The sequence below is a fragment of the Panthera uncia genome, chromosome D2 (assembly GCF_023721935.1).
Source record: "Panthera uncia isolate 11264 chromosome D2, Puncia_PCG_1.0, whole genome shotgun sequence".
In the NCBI taxonomy this organism is placed as follows: domain Eukaryota; kingdom Metazoa; phylum Chordata; class Mammalia; order Carnivora; family Felidae; genus Panthera; species Panthera uncia.
Genome location: NC_064818.1, coordinates 3,475,408 through 3,493,386, shown reverse-complemented (window position 1 = coordinate 3,493,386; position 17,979 = coordinate 3,475,408). Strand labels below are relative to the sequence as shown.

Genomic DNA, 17,979 nt, shown 5'->3' with positions numbered 1-17,979 from the left:
CTGAGAGGCTAACTCCTTCCTCCCCCTGGCTCTTCTGTGGCTCCCACCTCATTCCTTTCATCTAGGCCTCCTACCCAGCTTGCATTCATGTGTCCTCGTCATAAAACAGCATAATCAGGACCTTTGCCTGTGCCCATGCGTCTTCAGGGACAGGGGCTTTTCCACCTGTTTCTGCCCTATTTACAGGATTACACAACTGTCAGGTCCAAACCTCATCTTTTTGGCTTATAATTCTGGATTCTGGAACCCGTTCATACTAACGTGCATCCACCAACCACACCTTCCACATCTAACCTACTGTACTCAACTACTGGCATTTCTGAGCCACTGCCACAAATAACACAGTGTGCCAAAACAGGCTTTTGTACTAGAATCCATTAGAAAACTAGATGGCATTATTTCAACAAGCATTAAAAAAAATTTTTTTAATTATTAACTGAACAGTAGAGTAACAAGAAAAGTATAATCCCCTCCACTTTTGTCAGAAGTATTTTACTATATCTTCCAAGAGGAATAGCTTAAAATTACCAGAAATTTAAGTGAACATCTTCTCTTTGTTTTTATGATTTTAGAGCTTTTTAACATTTTTTTAAAAATTATTTTTATTTTTCCAGTTATATCTCTAGATGTAGCCAGCATCTAGATGTAGCCAGCATTATCAGCATTCCTCCAAAAAATAACCATTCTGAATGGATTAGCTATTCCAGTTTTTGAACTTTATATAAATGGGCTTAGGAAATTTTTTTTTTGTCTGAATTCATTTGCTCAGATTATATATCTTTTTTTTAAGTTTATTTATTCTTTTGACAGAGACAGAGCAGGGGAGGAGCAGAGAGAGAGGGAGAGAGAGAATCCCAAGCAGGTCTCCCACTGTCAGCATGGAGCCCGATGCAGGGCTTCATCTCCTGAACCACAAGATCATGACCTGAGTGGAAATCAAGAGCTGGATGTTTAACCGACTGAGCCACCCAGGCGCCCCGTCACAGTAAATTTCTAGGATCCATCTGTGTTGTTGCCAGAGTTTATTTGTTTTCATTGCTTTATAGAATTCCGTTGTACAAATATACTACATTTAATGCATGTAAGTTGTTCGGTACGCATGTTGTTTTCAACTGTTAGAAATTACAATAATGGACTACCTACAAAAAGTGAACTCGTAAATATCTTTTACGAGCAAATGTGTGCATTTCTCTGGGTCAAAACTTAGGAGTGGAAGTTCTGAGTCAGGGGTTACATATATGCTCACACTTAATAGACAACGTCAAACGTTCCCCTGAAAGCTGCACTAATTTACATCCCATCAGCAACCCCTGTGAACTCCAGCTGTTGCAAAATTTGGTTTCATCTGTCTTAGTGTAGCCATTCTGATGAACATGTGGTGGCCTCCTGTGGTTTATTCTGTAATCCCCTAGTAGTTAATAAAATCGAATGCCTCTTTATATATATATATATTTTTTTGCCAATTTCTGTATTTTCTTTATGCAGGGCTCATTCCAATCTTATTCCTATCTTTTTAATCTTGGGTGTTTCATTTTGTTTTGTTTTGAATCATCATTTTGCTGGGGTTCTTTCTACGCTCTGGATCGGAGATCTTTGATACTACTTTGTAACATAAATTGGGGTCCTTGGCTTTGGGTGGTAATAAAGTCTTTCAAAGTACTGTGAACCTCATTGACTCTGTCTTTTTACAGATTGCTGGGATAAGAGGCCATAGCTGCCTAGGGGAAAAAATCCTGGGAGCAAATAAAATAAAGCGCTATAAAAAATAGGTATGTTTAGGGGCGCCTGGGTGGCTCAGTCGGTTGAGTGTCTGACTTCAGCTCAGGTCACGATCTCGCGGTCCGTGAGTTCGAGCCCCACGTCAGGCTCTGGGCTGATGGCTCAGAGCCTGGAGCCTGCTTCCGATTCTGTGTCTCCCTCTCTCTCTGCCCCTCCCCCGGTCATGCTCTGTCTCTCTCTTTCTCAAAAATAAATAAACGTTAAAAAAAAAAATTAAAAAAAATAGGTATGTTTACAAAAAACAGTGTAGCTACTACATAAAGTTTCAGGATCTACTTGACAGGAACTTCTAGTGTAAAGTTCAATTATATCTATGCATGAAAATGCAATTTTGTGAAATCAGACATTTCTGTGCCTGTTTTTGAAAAAAAAGTAGAAATCCTTTGGCACTTCTCAGATGTATAATGAACGGACCAAAGTGAATTATGTTCTCTTTACACACATAATCTTGCTTCAGGTCTGCTGGTTTTCATTAATGAAAATTCATTAAAACTACTAGGGACAGTCCTCCATTTTTTATGACTTATTTAGACCTATGTTTTCTTCATAATACATATTAGACAAATCTAATATTTTACTCTTCTTACTGGCAATATTAATAGGCAATTCAAAATTAAGATGTATTTAGAGATATGAATAAAGTTTTTTAAAAGATGGTTTATCATTTTTTATTGTTTTTTAAAAAAAATGTTTATATTTGAGAGAGAGAGAGAGAGAGAGAGAGAGAGAGAAAGAGATAGAACATGAGCATGGGAGGGGCAGAGAAAGAGGGAGACACAGGATCCGAAGCGGGCTCCAGGCTCTGAGCTGCCAGCCGAGAGCCCAACGCGGGGCTGGAACTCACGAACTGCGAGATCATGACCTGAGCCGAGATTGGACGCTTAACTGACTGAGCCACCCAGGCGCCAATCATTTTTGCTTAGATTGGTATTTTAGGTCCTCTTTGTGGGGTCATTATAGCACAAAGTTAAATGTTTAAGGTTTAAGAAATCACAGGACATTTTCAGACAAAAGTAATTCTTACTTGCCTCCATTATCTTTGCAATTGTGTTTTGCAGTGCAGTCCTCTCTTTCACAAGGATTCTGAGATTTTTAAGCTGAGTGTCAACCCTCCTAGCAGATGATGGAAGATATGGTCCTTGAAACATAATACAGGAGCACACACACACGATCATCACTGTTCCACGACATACAAACTCTCCTACAGGAAAATGTGAGCTTGACTCAAAAGACAATATTCCAAATCCACACCCTGGATTGTTATGCATTTAAACATCTGAAAGACATGTAGGCATTAAATACATTTCAAATCCCAGGAGAGTGTGATCAGACTTTGAAACATATGACCCACCAATGAATTTAGGAAAGGCAAAATGATTTGGCCATTCACTGAGTAAAGCACTTCCCTTTCATGTATCATGTCCAAAGGCTTAAGACCCATAAAAATTCCTCAGACTTCTACTTTTAAGGAAATTTCTTTCCTTAAAAAAAAAAAACAAAAAAAAAACACAACAAACTTTCCCTGAATAAAAAGCTTTTTACCTAGTTTTAAAGACTCAAACTTTCCTCATTCTTCAGATACTTTATAGCTTGGAAAAAATAGTTCCCTTTCAATTTTAAACAATGAAAATCAAGATAATTCTTAATTATCTTAATATAACTTAATTAAGTTATATTCAAACCAACAAGTGTAAATTAAGTTACTACTATGTGATTGAGAAGATTTTTAGATCTCCCTTCAGTCATAATAAAAAGACTGACCTGTATAGAGAAGAAGAGAGAGTAAAACTTACATGTGAAAATCATTTTATCTGGACACTCCATTTGTGGCAAAGGAAAGTCTTGGTCTTGTACATTTATTCTAATAGCAACAGAACTATAATTTTATATAAGGACATATGTGATGTATCAGAAACTGGCCATGACACTTAACGTGTCAACTTTTACAAGGGAAAAGGGAAGGCTTGGACTCAGAAACTGAGTATTCAGCGATCCTTTGTTTGCACAGACCCCACAGAATTCCCAAACTCCGTAAGATACAGTAACATAAACACAGTTAAAGAGAAGGATAAGAGAGAGTAAGAGCCAGAGTATCTCAAGAAAACCAGGGAGAAAGCACACCCCCTGTCCATTGCATTCACCTTTAAAGTTGCTCAAGATGAATCAGGTGTTTGACTTTCAGTCTCCAGCAGACAAACCAAAAGGAAAACATCATTAACTACATCATAATCCAAGACCATATAACAGAAGTACACCAGTTGTGAGGAAAATGCAATTTTCTTGACATTTGGTTTCCCCACTGGAGTTAAATGGAAAACTATGATTGAAGCATGGATTCATAAAGATATTCAAGCTCCCAATTTTGACAGAAGGAACATTCCCAGGGAAACGAGGGGTCATGTAAATCTCGGTGTTGTAATCAAACCCAAGAAAGTTAAACAGAAAGACTCTTTCTACTTATTTGAAAACTGATCATTTGTTCACATATTTCATGGAATGCCTTGGTTTAGTGGGCTAAAAGACATGGCTTGATGTAAAAACAAAATTTGGACAAGCATCAGTTTGAGGTGGTAAGCACTGTATATCTATAAGGTCATTAAATTTGTGGGGAAGCATGACATTTGAGTTACAGGAGAGAAAACAGGCGCATAGATACATAATTACAATATGATGTGTCTGAGTTCTAAATTAGATACATAGTAACTCAGTTATAGGGCCACTGCCCTCAGGCACCTATGTGCTTGTACTTTGTTCAAGGTACAAACCATTCCAGGTCAGATGCATGTCGGTTAGTATGATCTCCTAACACCCCTGTCTGGAAGCACTAAGTGTCTGCATAAAGCTGTGTCTCCCAGAGTTGGCAAAGGGGAATCAAAATCTTGCTTTCTGAGGCCTTCACGTAGACCTCTTGTTTACATCTCCATTGTACAGAGCGAGTAGGGAGAAAATTGTCATAAAAGGATCCACTAACTTCAAGGGAAATAAACCACAAAAACTGTGAGACACAGCTGATGCTTTGGATTTCAGGAATCCAACCATTTTTCCTTTAAAATGTAGTTCTCTCAGGGTACTGGGCATTTCCCCCCCATGCCATTATTTTCCTAGGGCATTAATGTTTACTTATTTTTGAAAGAGAGTGAAAGAGAGAGAGAGCGCAGGCAGGGAAGGGGCATAGAATCTGAAGCAGGCTCCAGGCTCCGTGCTGACAGCTCAGAGCCTGACATGGGGCTCAAACCCACAGACTGCAAGATCATGACCTGAGCCAAAGTCGGATGCTTAACTGACTGAGCCACCCAGGGGCCCCAGAAGTGGTTAAAGATTTTAAAAGGCACCTAGTGCTAAAGCAACATTTGCATAAGAGGAGACTGGCCTGAGATCAAGTGTGAGGCCCCACAGAGACTTAATTTCTGGGACTGAATCCAAGTGATTGGACTCCCAGCCCACTACTGTTCCATGTAGGACGCAGGAGAGCATGTCTGGCTGTGCATCCTGGCCTCATACTGACTCTCTGACCACCTTGGGCAGGTTGCAGATCACTCCTGTGCCTGTGTGTCCTCTTCTGTAAATTGAGAATAATAAAAGAATCCCATGGGGTTTCCCAGGGAATGAACGAGTTAACTTCCGAGTATCATGGAAACGTGAGATACAGGATAGCTATTTGTACCATTCTGGACGTGAGCCAGGCCCGACTCTGGCCCTAGTAAAAGATGCTGCCCTGGGGACTCACACTAAACCCTCACGAATGTGCTGGAATTGTTTTTCCTCAGACCCGTGTGAGCAGGCACAGGGCTGGGGACCAGGAGCCCTCAGAAGCCCCGGCCCAGCTCCAAGCAAATATTATCGCTCCTGTACTGCTAACCTTGAACACTTCTACACGCTAGGCCGCTGAGGAAATCTGCATCCTTCAGACGTGCTCTTGGCCTTTGCCCCTCAACAGCATCACTCCGCTACGTATTCTTGCCACGTCTCATGCTTATTTAGAAAAATGTAATAGAGAATTAGGGATTGACAGTGAGGACCGTTTCTCTTTTGATGCTGTTTCAAAATAGTATTTTCTTTTAGTCCACAACTTTCTTAAATCTGCCTTCTTTAACAACTCAAAGATGCAATGTTCATAGTCTTTTCGACACTCAGTAGACATCAAGTCAACATTTTAATTCAATTTTTCTGACACTGAGTTTTTCTGAACTTCAGTTCGTAGACAGAAAGCCTAATCCTTATGGCACGAACTTCTGGAAAATATCCTCATAATGCAGAGAGTTTTTTTTGTAAATCATATTTAACCTCCCCTTGTATTTGCATTAAATCGGGCTCTGGGTTGCCGTTAAGATGACATGTGGTAAACTGGAAAAATTAGTTAATAAATTGAGAGGTGTTTCTAAAACGAGAGCTGATGTGTTCCTTTCACAGAGGGACTTGTAATTCACAGAGGTCATCTCAATGCCAAGAGCAATTAGTTGTCTTGTTAATTGCCTCCTGATTTTTCATAGAAACTTCCTATGCTCTGTTATTTCTGCCAACGTTGTATTTCTGCCACATTCCACTCTTCGCTTTCCAGGGGAAGCATGTGGTGTGCAGGGCACAAGGAAAGTCCTGGAAAAAGGTCAACCCAAGTGAATCCTGCCTTCACTGGCTGCTGCGGGCTCAGTGGTTCTTGGAAAGTTACGAGACCTCACTAATTGCCGTTTTCCCCAACAATACAATAAAGAATAATTGCACCTACCATACAGGTAGGAGTTTTATATCTTTGTTTGTATTGTTTGTTTGTATTTGTTTATTTTTTAATGTTTTATTTTTGAGAGACAGAGAGAGAGAGAGAACACGAATGAGTGGGGAAGGGGCAGAGAGAGCGAGGGAGGCACAGAATCCGAAGCAGGCTCCAGGCTCTGAGCTGTAGGCATGGAGCCTGATGTGGGGCTTGAACTCACGAACCGCGAAATAATTGACCTGAGCCGAACTCGGACACTTAACCGACTGAGCCACCCAGTTTTTGGGCATGCTTGTTATTATTGAAATAAATTCTACTGGCTAAAATATGTAAAGATTTTTTTTTTACAGTTCTCAGAAAAATAATAAAGAGAAACAGATGGCAGTTATTGTTATTAATAAGGAGGACTCATAGATTAACACTTCCCAAAGTACAAACAGGAACAAAAAAGTTAGTGTTCAAAAGTCCAGCTTAATCTTACTGACCTCACACGGGATATTACGAGTCATATGGCAAATACTCATGAATTTTTTTCAACCTTGCTTTTATTGGCTGAATAGTTGCTTTTGAACAGTTTTTTTTTTTTTTTCTATATTCTGGACACTGTTTATTTGACTTAAAAATACATATGTAGCAAAATATTTGCTTGTAGCTAATTGCTTTTTTTAAAATCATTATAGCATCTCCATCATAGTGGTCTGTTAGTCTGATGTAAGCAAATGTATCAGTCATTTTTTATTACTAGAGGACATTTCAGTAAGTGATATTCAATGAACACCCTTGCCCCAAACATGGGACTTTTGCAACAGAGAAGGTGCTAGACATTCTGACGCATAGCCCTGCAGGTGGGAGTGTCACTTCCACAGGGCTGCAGCCAGGACTGATAGCAGTGATGATGTGTAGGAGAATAAAATGTTAAGACCCATAGTTACATAATCAATTCAGATTAGTAGACTACCACACATCTTTGGTTCCCAGTCTAAGATTCACATGCACATCAACCTGGGATGCATACCACAGGAGAATAACGGTTTCGAAGGGAACAGTTTTCATATTCTGCCAACACTGGAGATGCCCCCTTTCCTTTGGGATTTTTCTTTTACTGTGCTAAAATATCCATCATTAAATTCACCATTCTAACCATTTGTTCAGCGTCTAAATCAGTTACCTTGAGCCCATTTACATTATTGTGCGACTGTTACCACTGTTCCTGTGTGGCACTTTTTCTTCTTCCCAAATTGGAACTCTGAAACCACTGTGCACTAATTACCCCACTCCCCTCTCTCTGCTGCCCTCCCCCCACCCCGACGAATGGGATGATTCTGGGAACCCCACATAGTGCAGGTATACCTTTGCCTGTTTGTTTCTTGCATATTTCACTTGGCATATGGTCTTCAGGGTTTATCCATGATGTAGCATATGTCAACATATCCTTCTTTTGTAAGACTGAATAAAATTCCACTGTTTGTACCTCATTATGCCCATCGTTCCGCCTGCCAATGGATACATAGATTGCTCCCACCTCTTAGCTATTATGAATAATAATAATAATGCTAGGAACAATAGGGAACCAGCTTGCCTCCTTGCTTTCAGTTCTTCTGGGTATAAACTAAAGGTGATACTTTTAACTGATGCTAATTCTTGTATTAAAGACTGAAGAGAGAAATTACTATCGATTTCCTTCTCCCTCTCCCTGCAATTAGAATAACGATCGCTTGTGACCAATGGAAATCAATTTGGTAGAATCAGTTGTGACGGAGATATCGACGTCAAACCAGAGTAAATGTGGTGGATACTCCCAAACTAATACTTTTGTTCTGTGTCCTTTTGACACAATCTAGGAAGTACTTTACCATGACATGAACATTCAAACTTCTTGAGCCAGGGACCAAATAAAGCCTTATTTATTTACTTTTTCGGTCTAGTTACTGGAATGTTAACTCTGTAAGGGCAGAAGGGAGTCTGTTTTGTTCGCCTCTGTATTTTCCACACACCAGGAATACAATACAGATTTTCTTAAAAAAAGTGAACTTTGAACCAGTCTGTAAGCATATTAGATATGCCACTTCAGAGCATATATACACAGCTTTCTTTTATTATCATTTATATAGCACAAATTGTTTCAATAATGTTCTCATTGTATTGCCTTTACCTTAGCATGTTTTAGTAACACCCTTAATCCACTATCCGTATTTTAAGCTAGTAAGTATATTCAATTTACCAGTATATTTTATTTTTTTAAATGTTTATTTATTTATTTTTGAGAGAGAGAGAGAGCGTGAGCGTGAATGGGAGAGGGGCAGAGAGAGGGGAGACACCGATTCCAAAGTGGGCTCCAGGCTCTGACCTGTCAGCACACAGCCCAGCGCGGGGCTGGAACCCATGACTTGTGAGTTCATGACCTGAGCTGAAGTTGGACACTTAACCAACTGAGCCACCCAGACGTCCCTAAAATTTTTGTTAATGTTTTTTTTTATTTTTGAGAGAGAGACAGAGAGAGAGAGAGAGAGAGAGAGAGAGAGAGAGAGAGAAAGAGAATAAACAGGGGAAAGGCAGAGAGAGGGGGAGACACAGAATCCGAAACAGGCTCCAGGCTCCAAGCAGTCAGCACAGAGCCCGACGTGGGACTCGAACTCATGGACCGTGAGATCATGACCTGAGCCCAAGTCAGATGCTCAACTGACTGAGCCAAAGGCATCCTGATTTACCAGTACATTTTAAAGTCTCATCTTACTTAGTCAATTCTACAATGTCTCCTCTTTCCCTTCTTATAAAACACAATTTTTTAAAATTGAAAATGCATTATTATGCATTTCCCGATGAACTAAAGGAAATGAACTTGCACGAAGAGTAGATGCAGTATTGCTGCCCCCTGCTTCACAGACAGTGGTGTGAAAGCCTCCTTCCCAGTCGTGGGCTGCTTCCCTGTTTGCTAAGTGGTCTCTGCATCAAACTCCGGAGCCTGGCGGACCCAGAATCTTGCTGTTTCCAGTAAGATTTTTGCTGCTCTACTTGTGAATTGAAAAGAAGTGCTTAGCTCACTCACACTCTGATTAAATTGGGAAAGGAGAAGATTCCAGGCGTCAGGCAGCTCTGGGAAGTGTCCACCAGCTAAGATTTATCACTCCCACCACCTCCCGAGCTCCTGCCTCCAATCACTGTTCCAGGGAGCGCATTCTCCTTTTGGGGTTTGGCTCCCTGTGCTTCCTCTGCTGAGACTCTCCGCCCCATTTAAGCTTCACTTTGAGAAAATGTAACCACCCTTGGGGGCCACTCAAATTCTTCATCCTCCAGGGAGCACTCAGCTCTTTCACCAAGTGAAATGTCTCCTCCTCTGAGTCCACAGGGCAATTTGTGCTTTCCCAGATGGCTTGGTTATCACAGCACATATTTGCGTCAATACAGTGTTAAAGTCCCTGTCCCTCCTTCTCTCTCTCTCCCCCTTTCTCCCCTTCTGCCCCCCGCCTTTTCTCCCTCCCCTTCCTCTTTCCATTTCCCTTTACCTCCCTCTCTCTCCCTCACTCTCTTCCTTCTGTCTCTCTCTGCATCTGCAACAGCCTTGCCATATTAAACAAGCCCCCCCATCATAAAATCTCTAAAAAGATGAGAGTTAAAGATGAATTCTTGATTTCTGATACCACAGTACATGGGGGAGGGATGGGGACCTGTTAGGAACTAAACCTCAGGACCAATCTTGATTTCCTCTAATGCCCCACACATAATCCATCAGCAAAGCCTTTTGGCTGTTTTTGCTCCCTTGTGACCACTGCCCCAGCCTACCACTGTGGTTCAGTCCACTTTCAAGTCTCTCCTGGAAAGTCATGTGTTGGCCTGTCTACTCTTGTTTGAAAACACTGCTAACCACCCCCACTCCAACCTGCCCAACATCCAGGATAATCCTTTTATACTGGATTATGTCATGCCTCTGAACAAAACAGTTCAAAGACTTCCTTTCTAACACATCTAGGAGAACCCCCATATTCTAGTCCTGGGCTATGTTTCCAATCTCCTCTCCAACCAGCCTTCCAGCCATGCTGACCTCTCAGTCCATCTAGCTTTAGGGACCTGACAGCATAATGAGCAGAATGTATCTTACCTAGAAATCCGCAAGTCATGCCCTTGACCACATGATCACATGACTATAATTAAGCTATTAAATAGCTACTTATTTTATCAATCATTTGTTTCTTACACCAGTTTTTCCATATTACTAAGGTGTTAACTTTGATTTTATTTGTTTGATTGTTTTTTGAACTGCTGTATGTCAATTTCTAGGACATTACATAAGGACATAGGTACTCAAAAAATATTGACTAAGTGAACAGAATCAGTCAACAGTTCTTGGAACTAAAGTGTAAAATACAATAAAAATAAACTCTTTGGAGTTGCTTTGTACTTGCAAATCATAATGTGGTTTAGACATGATGAGAACAACCCTTTCGTGGACCACTTTGAGTTATAAGTGGTGATTCCCATCAGGGGTCAGTGTATGAAGGAGCTATTTCGCAGGCACAATACATGTGCGCATTTGCTTGGTTGACTTTTCCTCCTTCATACTTGGTGTGCAGAACATGGAAAAAACATATGTAAGAAGAGTTCTAATCATATGGTTCTGGTACACAAAGAAAAACGCAACTGATCATGAGTGGGATTTGCTCAGGAAAATTTAGGTTTTCTGTGTGCACATTAATAGTTTTTAAAAATATATTCCTAAAATACTTTCAGGAAAATAACTATAATTAAGCATCTAAAATGCACTAGCCTACAAACTTTTCTCCCTGTGTAATACAGTATCTATCAATTTAGTTTTCAGTAATAAAATTAGTACAACTTTATGTACTGCTGGCCATTTACAAAATCTTTCAACATCTTTGATGATAACTAAGTGGAGAAAAGTGAAAAAATTATCAACGTTAATCTTGGATATTGTGCTTTTTAAAAATTCAAAGTAGATTTGCTATTTTTTCTGACATATCTGAGTTTTCTTTAACTTTTAGTAAAGTGTAAAATTAGTAGTCCTGTGATTAATTACGATTTTAAATTTTAGAATATTGCAGAAAAAATAATTTATTAAATTATTTCTTCCTTTAAAAATTTTTTTTGAGGTTTATTTATTTTTGAAAGAGAGAGACAGACCCCGAGCAGGGCAGCGACAGAGAGAGAGAGAGGGAGACAGAATCCGAAGCAGGCTCCAGGCTCTGAACTGTCAGCACAGAGCCCGACACAGGGCTCAAACCCACAAAGTGCAAGATCCATGACCTGAGCTGAAGTCAGACACTCAACCAACTGAGCCGTCCAGGCAACCATACGTTATTATTTCTTCTACTAGGAAATGGCAATTTTATATTTGCCACTAGAAACTCCATTCTGCAATCTTTGGGGCTATCCTGAATTAAACCTATTGAATGCCTGTATGGAGGCATAAAAATCTACTAGGAGACATACATTTTACTGATTTAATATCTTTTTCAGTGTAAATTAAAAAAGAAATTTTAATGTATTTATTTCTGAGACAGAGACAGAGCATGAGTGGGGGAGGGCAGAGAGAGAGGGAGACAGAGAATCAGAAGCAGGCTCCAGGCTCAGAGCTGTCAGCACAGAGCCCCATGTGGGGCTTGAACTCATGAACTCAAGATCATGGCCTGAGCTGACGTCACTCGCTCAACTGACTGAGACACCCAGGTGCCCCTCAGTGTAAATTATCATAAGTAATTTTTCCTGTTTTTGTAGTAAAAATAAAACATAAAAGTTCCATAGTATGAGCCTCATAATTAATCTGTATTTAGTTTGGCTACTTAAACTCATGTATCTCCGAGTTTCAGACTTTTTTTTAAACCACATGAATACTGAGTACTTACTCAGTTAATGCAAACTGCGTGGTTACAGTTTACCTGTAATCTGAGCTCTTTACCTGAGCTCTGTGTGTTAATAAAAGTCCTCCTACCTTAACTCTGAGCACAGAAGTAAACATTCTTGCATCTTCAGACACACCTCCAATGTAGAATTTTTTCTGAAACACTGGGGGATGATCATTTTCATCCTGAATTTCAATATACACTTTAGCTGTATTGCCTGGAGGATAAGAAATAATATATTTTTAATTGGTGGCTATTTACTAGAAAAAAATTTCACTGGAGTAAATACTTACTGTATTTTTTTTTGACTGAAACAATGGAAATGGCTTATATCAGAAAGTCATTCCCAAAAGGCAAGTCTAATACCCCGAGGTACACAGAGGACACTGAAAATGTTGCTTCCGGCATAATAATGTGAAGTTGCTGCTATTTCTTTTAATTACAATGTCTTGGCAATTCATTTTACTTGATTTAATAGGCACTAAAGTATTGTGTTCTACTAATTTCAATGAAACAATTCAACTGTTCATGTTCAGAAACACTTCACATACACTACCAATGACACCAAAGTGACATAAATTTATAAACACCTTATGAAATAATATAAACTGACATAAACTAAAACAATATTTTTTTATTCTTAAGTGCAAAACTAGCAACGATAGTCTCTCAGTTTAATAATGTACAATATATATATTTTTTTAATTTTAGGGCTGAAAGTAACCAATAGTTGAGGAGGGGAGCCAAGAGGGGGGAACAGCATGGAAGTTTTTTGTGTGTCTCACGTCCATGAAATCCAGCCAGACCAACACTAACCATCCTGCACACCTAGAAAACTGACTGGAGGATTAACACAACAATCTGCACAACCTGAACCAAAGAAGTCAGCAGGTACGCGGTGCGGACAGATGAATTTGGGGAGCGAGAAGCCGTGAAAGGTAGGGAACAGCTTTTGAGGGTGGAGAGAGGTGGGGGGGGGGGGGGTCGGGGAGAATATGATAAAAGCACCCCTCCACAAAGGCAGCTGGAGAGAAAGTGGAAAATTGGAAACAGCCGCAGGGACTAAACTAAAAAGGGAGAAAGGAGAAAGGAGAGGGTTTCAATTCCATTAAGACTGTAAACAAGGGGAACGCAAAGGCTGCAACTCCGCAGCTCCCTACCTGGCGGTGCTCTGATGGGAAGGGCGAATCCCCAGGAGCAGAGTGGGGTCCGGGAGGTTCCCGGGCCACATGGGGAAAAGCGGTTCCACTGCTGGAAGGACATTTCCCGGAGACTGTTGAAGCCCCCTGGTCCCGGCAGACCCCAGAAAACGGCCACATTCGCTGGGGCTGGAACAAGCACCCTCGTTAAGGGTGAAGCCTGGTGCCAGATGCGTGTTGTGAGTTTCCATCATCCCTGAAAAGCACCTGCTACACCATCTCACGAACTTTTTCTGGGGCGGGCTGGCACCCGGCCGCAGTCTCGGGCACCGGCAGCAGCAGGGTCCCGCAAGCGTTCCTGGGTGCGGCCGACACTCGGCCATTGCTCATTCGGCCATTGCTGGGTGAGACCCTCCCGCAGAGGGCGGAACGGGCCAAAGCCGCGGTCCTTCAGAAGTAAGGGGCCAGGAAAACAGCCGCGTCTGAGACAGAACTCAGGAGGGAGGTACTGCCTGGGGCCTGGTCACGGACAGTGAGAAAGCGGGGCGTGGCCGAGAGCTGAAGACAGAGAACAGACGGGGTAGGCGGCTGACGCCATTTGCACCTCTGCCGCGCATGCGCATACGCACCCAAGAGCGCCGCAACACTCCACCCCAGAAGGCGAGCAGCGCCATCTGGTGGAGGACGGAGCCGTTACACTGAGCCCTGCCCAACTGGGCCAACCTCCCTCCTTGAACACAAGTCTCACCGCTGGCTTAGTTAATGGACTATAAAGCGCTTCAGAGTCTGACTTCTAGGGGAAAACGAAGTAATTTCAGTCCTATTTCAATCTGTTAGCAGGTCCATCTATTCAATTTTCTTTCTTTTTTTTCTCTTTTACACTTCTTTTTCTTGAATACAGAAAATTTCATTCTTATTTTTAATTTTTATTAAATATTTTTCTTTAATTTTTATTACTATATTTTTAAATTTTGTGTAAGTTTTTTCAAATTCTATTTTACTTCCATCATTTTATTTTAGTCTACGTCAGTGTGTTCACCTTTTCAAATTTTCAAACGATTTCCTTTTTTCTTTTTCCTTTTTCTCTTTTTCGTTTCTTTTCTTTTTCTTGAATGCAGAAAGAGAAACTTCATTTTTACTTTCAATTTCTATTAAAAATATTTTTCGCGAAATTTTTTTACTGTATTTTTTGATTTTATGTAAATTTTTTCAAATTCCATTTTACTTTCATTTTATTTTAGTCTACTACCGTGTATTCACTTTTTCAAATTTTCAAACAATTTCTTTGCTCTATTTCTCTTTTTTGTCTTTTTTGCTTCTTTTCTTTTTCTTGAATACAGAAAGAGAAAAAATTCATTTTTATTTTTAATTTTTATTAAAAATATTTTAATTTTTTCTACTATATTCTTTACTTGTATGTAAATTTTTCAAATTCTATTTTACTCCCATCATCTCATTTTAGTCTACTTCAGTGTATTAATTTTTTCAAATTCTCAAACCATTTCCTTTTTTTCTCCCTTTTTTTTCTCTAATCTGTCAAAAGACTTTTAACACCCAGACCAAAACACACCTAGGATCTAGCATCATTTGTTAGATTTTTGTGTGTGTGTTTTTTTTAAGTTTTAATTTTTCTACCTCATTAACTCCTTTTCTCCTTTCAAAATGACAAAACGAAAGAATTCACCCCAAAAGAAAGAGTATCAAGAAACGACAACCAGAGATTTAACCAACACAGATACAAGCAACATGTCTGAACCAGAATTTAGAATCACGATAATAAAAATACTAGCTCAAGTTGAAAATAGATTAGAATCCCATTCTGTGGAGATAAAAGAGGTAAAAAATACCCAGAATGAAATTAAAAATACTATAACTGAGCTGTAATCACGGATGGATGCTGCGGCGGCAAGGATGGATGAGGCAGAACAGAGAATCAGCGATATAGAGGACAAACTTACAGAGAATGAGGAAGCAGAGAAAAAGAAGGAGATTAAGTCAAAAGAGCATGATTTAAGAATTAGAGAATCAGTGACTCATTAAATGGAACAACATGAGAATCATAGGGTGTTGCGACCGGCGCAACAAACACCGAGATCAGGGTCCTGAGGGTAGGGGAAGGTAAGAAAAAAAAGAGAGAAGAGAAGACAGTTTGGGAACAGGAGGGTCCCCTGGGCTGATGGCCCAAGTGACGGCTTTATTGTTGTTGTACACAATCTTTTATATCAAGACTCTTATGGGTCAGGCCATTCTAAGAATAAACAGGTTTCACACGATCGCTGCCAACCAAAACATTTAGTTCTGTGTACCTTGTGAATTTTCTAAACGGGTCACAGCAAGACCTTGTTGATAAGACTGCTAGCAAAACACAGTTCCCATGTTTGTTTCTATTTGACCCGGGGTAGAAAAAGGGGAGGTAACATTACTGCCAACACCCACAGACCACAGGCTTCAGGAATTAACTTTCTCAGCCTTGACAAGGCTTTCGTATGCCCATGAAAGTGGGGGAATGGGAGAGGGAACCACCGGGTTGGCTGAGTCAACAGGGAGCCATTGCTCGACCCGGTCTCAGCCCAGCACTGGGGCCCGGCCTCCCACAGTAGGGGTCCCAGAAGAGGGAGGGAGAGAAATAAGGGTAGAAGGGTTATGTGAGCAAATCACAGCAGAAAGCTTTCCTAACCTGGGGAAAGACACAGACATCAAAATCCAGGAAGCACAGAGGACCCCCATTATATTCAACAAAAAAATGACCATCAACAAGGCGTACCATAGTCAAATTCACAAAATACTCAGGCAAGGAGAGAATCATGAAAGCAGCAAGGGAAAAGTAGTCCCTAACCGGCAAGGGAAGACAGATCAGGTTTGCAGCAGACCTATCCACAGAAACTTGGCAGGCCAGAAAGAAGTGGCAGGATATATTCAATGTGCTGAATCAGAAAAATATGCAGCCAAGAATTCTTTATCCAGCAAGGCTATCATTCAATATAGAGGGAGAGATAAAAAGTTTCCCAGGCAAACAAAAATTAAAGGAGTTTGAAACTAGCCCTGCAAAAAATTTTAAGGGGGACTTTCTGAGGGGAGAAAAGATGAAAAAAAAAATATATATACATAAATACCAAAAGCAACAAAGATTAGAAAGGACCAGAAAACACCACCAGAAACTCCTACAAGCATCATAATGGCAGTAATTCATATCTTTCAGTACTCACTCTAATCATCAGTGGACTCAATGCTCCAATCAAAAGACATAGGATAAGAGAATGGATAAGAAAACAAGATCCATCTATATGCTGTTTACAAAAGACCCACTTTAGACCTAAAGACACCATCAGATTGAAAATAAGGGGATGGAGAGGTGTTGTGGGAGGGGGGATGGGCTAAATGGGTAAGGGGCATTAAGGAATCTACTGAAATCAGTGCTTCACTATATACTAATTTGGATGTAAATTTTAAAAAATAAAAAATAAAGTTAAATAAAAAAAGAAAATAAGGGGATGGAGAATCATCTATCATGCTAATGGTCAACAAAAGAAAGCCAGAGTAGCCATACTTATATCAGACAATCTAGACTTTAAAATAAAGAGTGTATCAAAAGATGCAGAAGGGCATTATATCATAATCAAGCGGTCTATCCACCAAGAAGACCTAACAATTGTAAACCTTTATATGCCAACTGTGGGGGCACCCAAATATATAAATCAATCACAAACATAAAGAAACTCATCGATAGTAATACCATAATAGTAGGAGAATTCAATACCCCAATCACAGCAATGGACAGATCATCTAATCAAAAAATCAACAAGGAAACAATGGCTTTGAATGACACACTGGCCCAGATGGACTTAACAGATATATTCAGAACATTTCACCCTAAGAGCAGAATATATATTCTTCTCCAGTGCACATGGAACGTTCTCCAGAATAGATGATATACTGGGACAAAAATCAGCCTTAAGTAAGTACGAAAGATCAAGATCATACTGTGCATATTTTTAGACCACAATGCTATGAAACTCAAAATCAACCACAAGAAAGAATTTGGAAAGGAAACAAATACTTGGAGACTAAAGAACATCCTACTAAAGAATGAATGGGCTAACCAAGCAGTTAAGGAGGAAATTAAAAAGTAGATGGAAGTCAATGAAAATGATAACACCACAACTGAAAACCTCGGACACAGCAAAGGTGGTCATAAGAGGAAACTATAGCAATCCAGGCCTTCCTAATGAAGGAAGAAAGATCTCAGATACACAACCTAACCTTACGCATTAAGGAGCTGGAAAAAGAACAGCAAATAAAACCCCAAACCAGCAGAAGTCAGGAAATAATAAAGATTGGAGCAGAAATTAATGCTATCGAAACCAAAAAAAACAAAAAACAAAAAACAAAAAACACACACAAAAACAAAAACAGTAGAACAGATCAATGAAACCAGAAGCTGGTTGTTTGAAAGAATTAACAAAATTGATAAACCGCTAGCCAGTTTGATCAAAAAGAA

At 40.0% G+C, this 17,979-nt stretch overlaps 1 protein-coding gene across 1 annotated transcript in view; it reads right to left on the bottom strand.

Annotated features, from left to right (window-relative positions):
- The window catches only part of PCDH15 (protocadherin related 15), a 741,840-nt gene that overhangs the window by 84,361 nt on the left and 639,500 nt on the right, over window positions 1-17,979 (bottom strand). Inside the window, exon 24 of the mRNA XM_049646661.1 lies at window positions 12,432-12,559. Coding sequence (XP_049502618.1) covers window positions 12,432-12,559 — 128 coding nt within the window. The remainder of the gene's footprint in view (window positions 1-12,431; window positions 12,560-17,979) is intronic.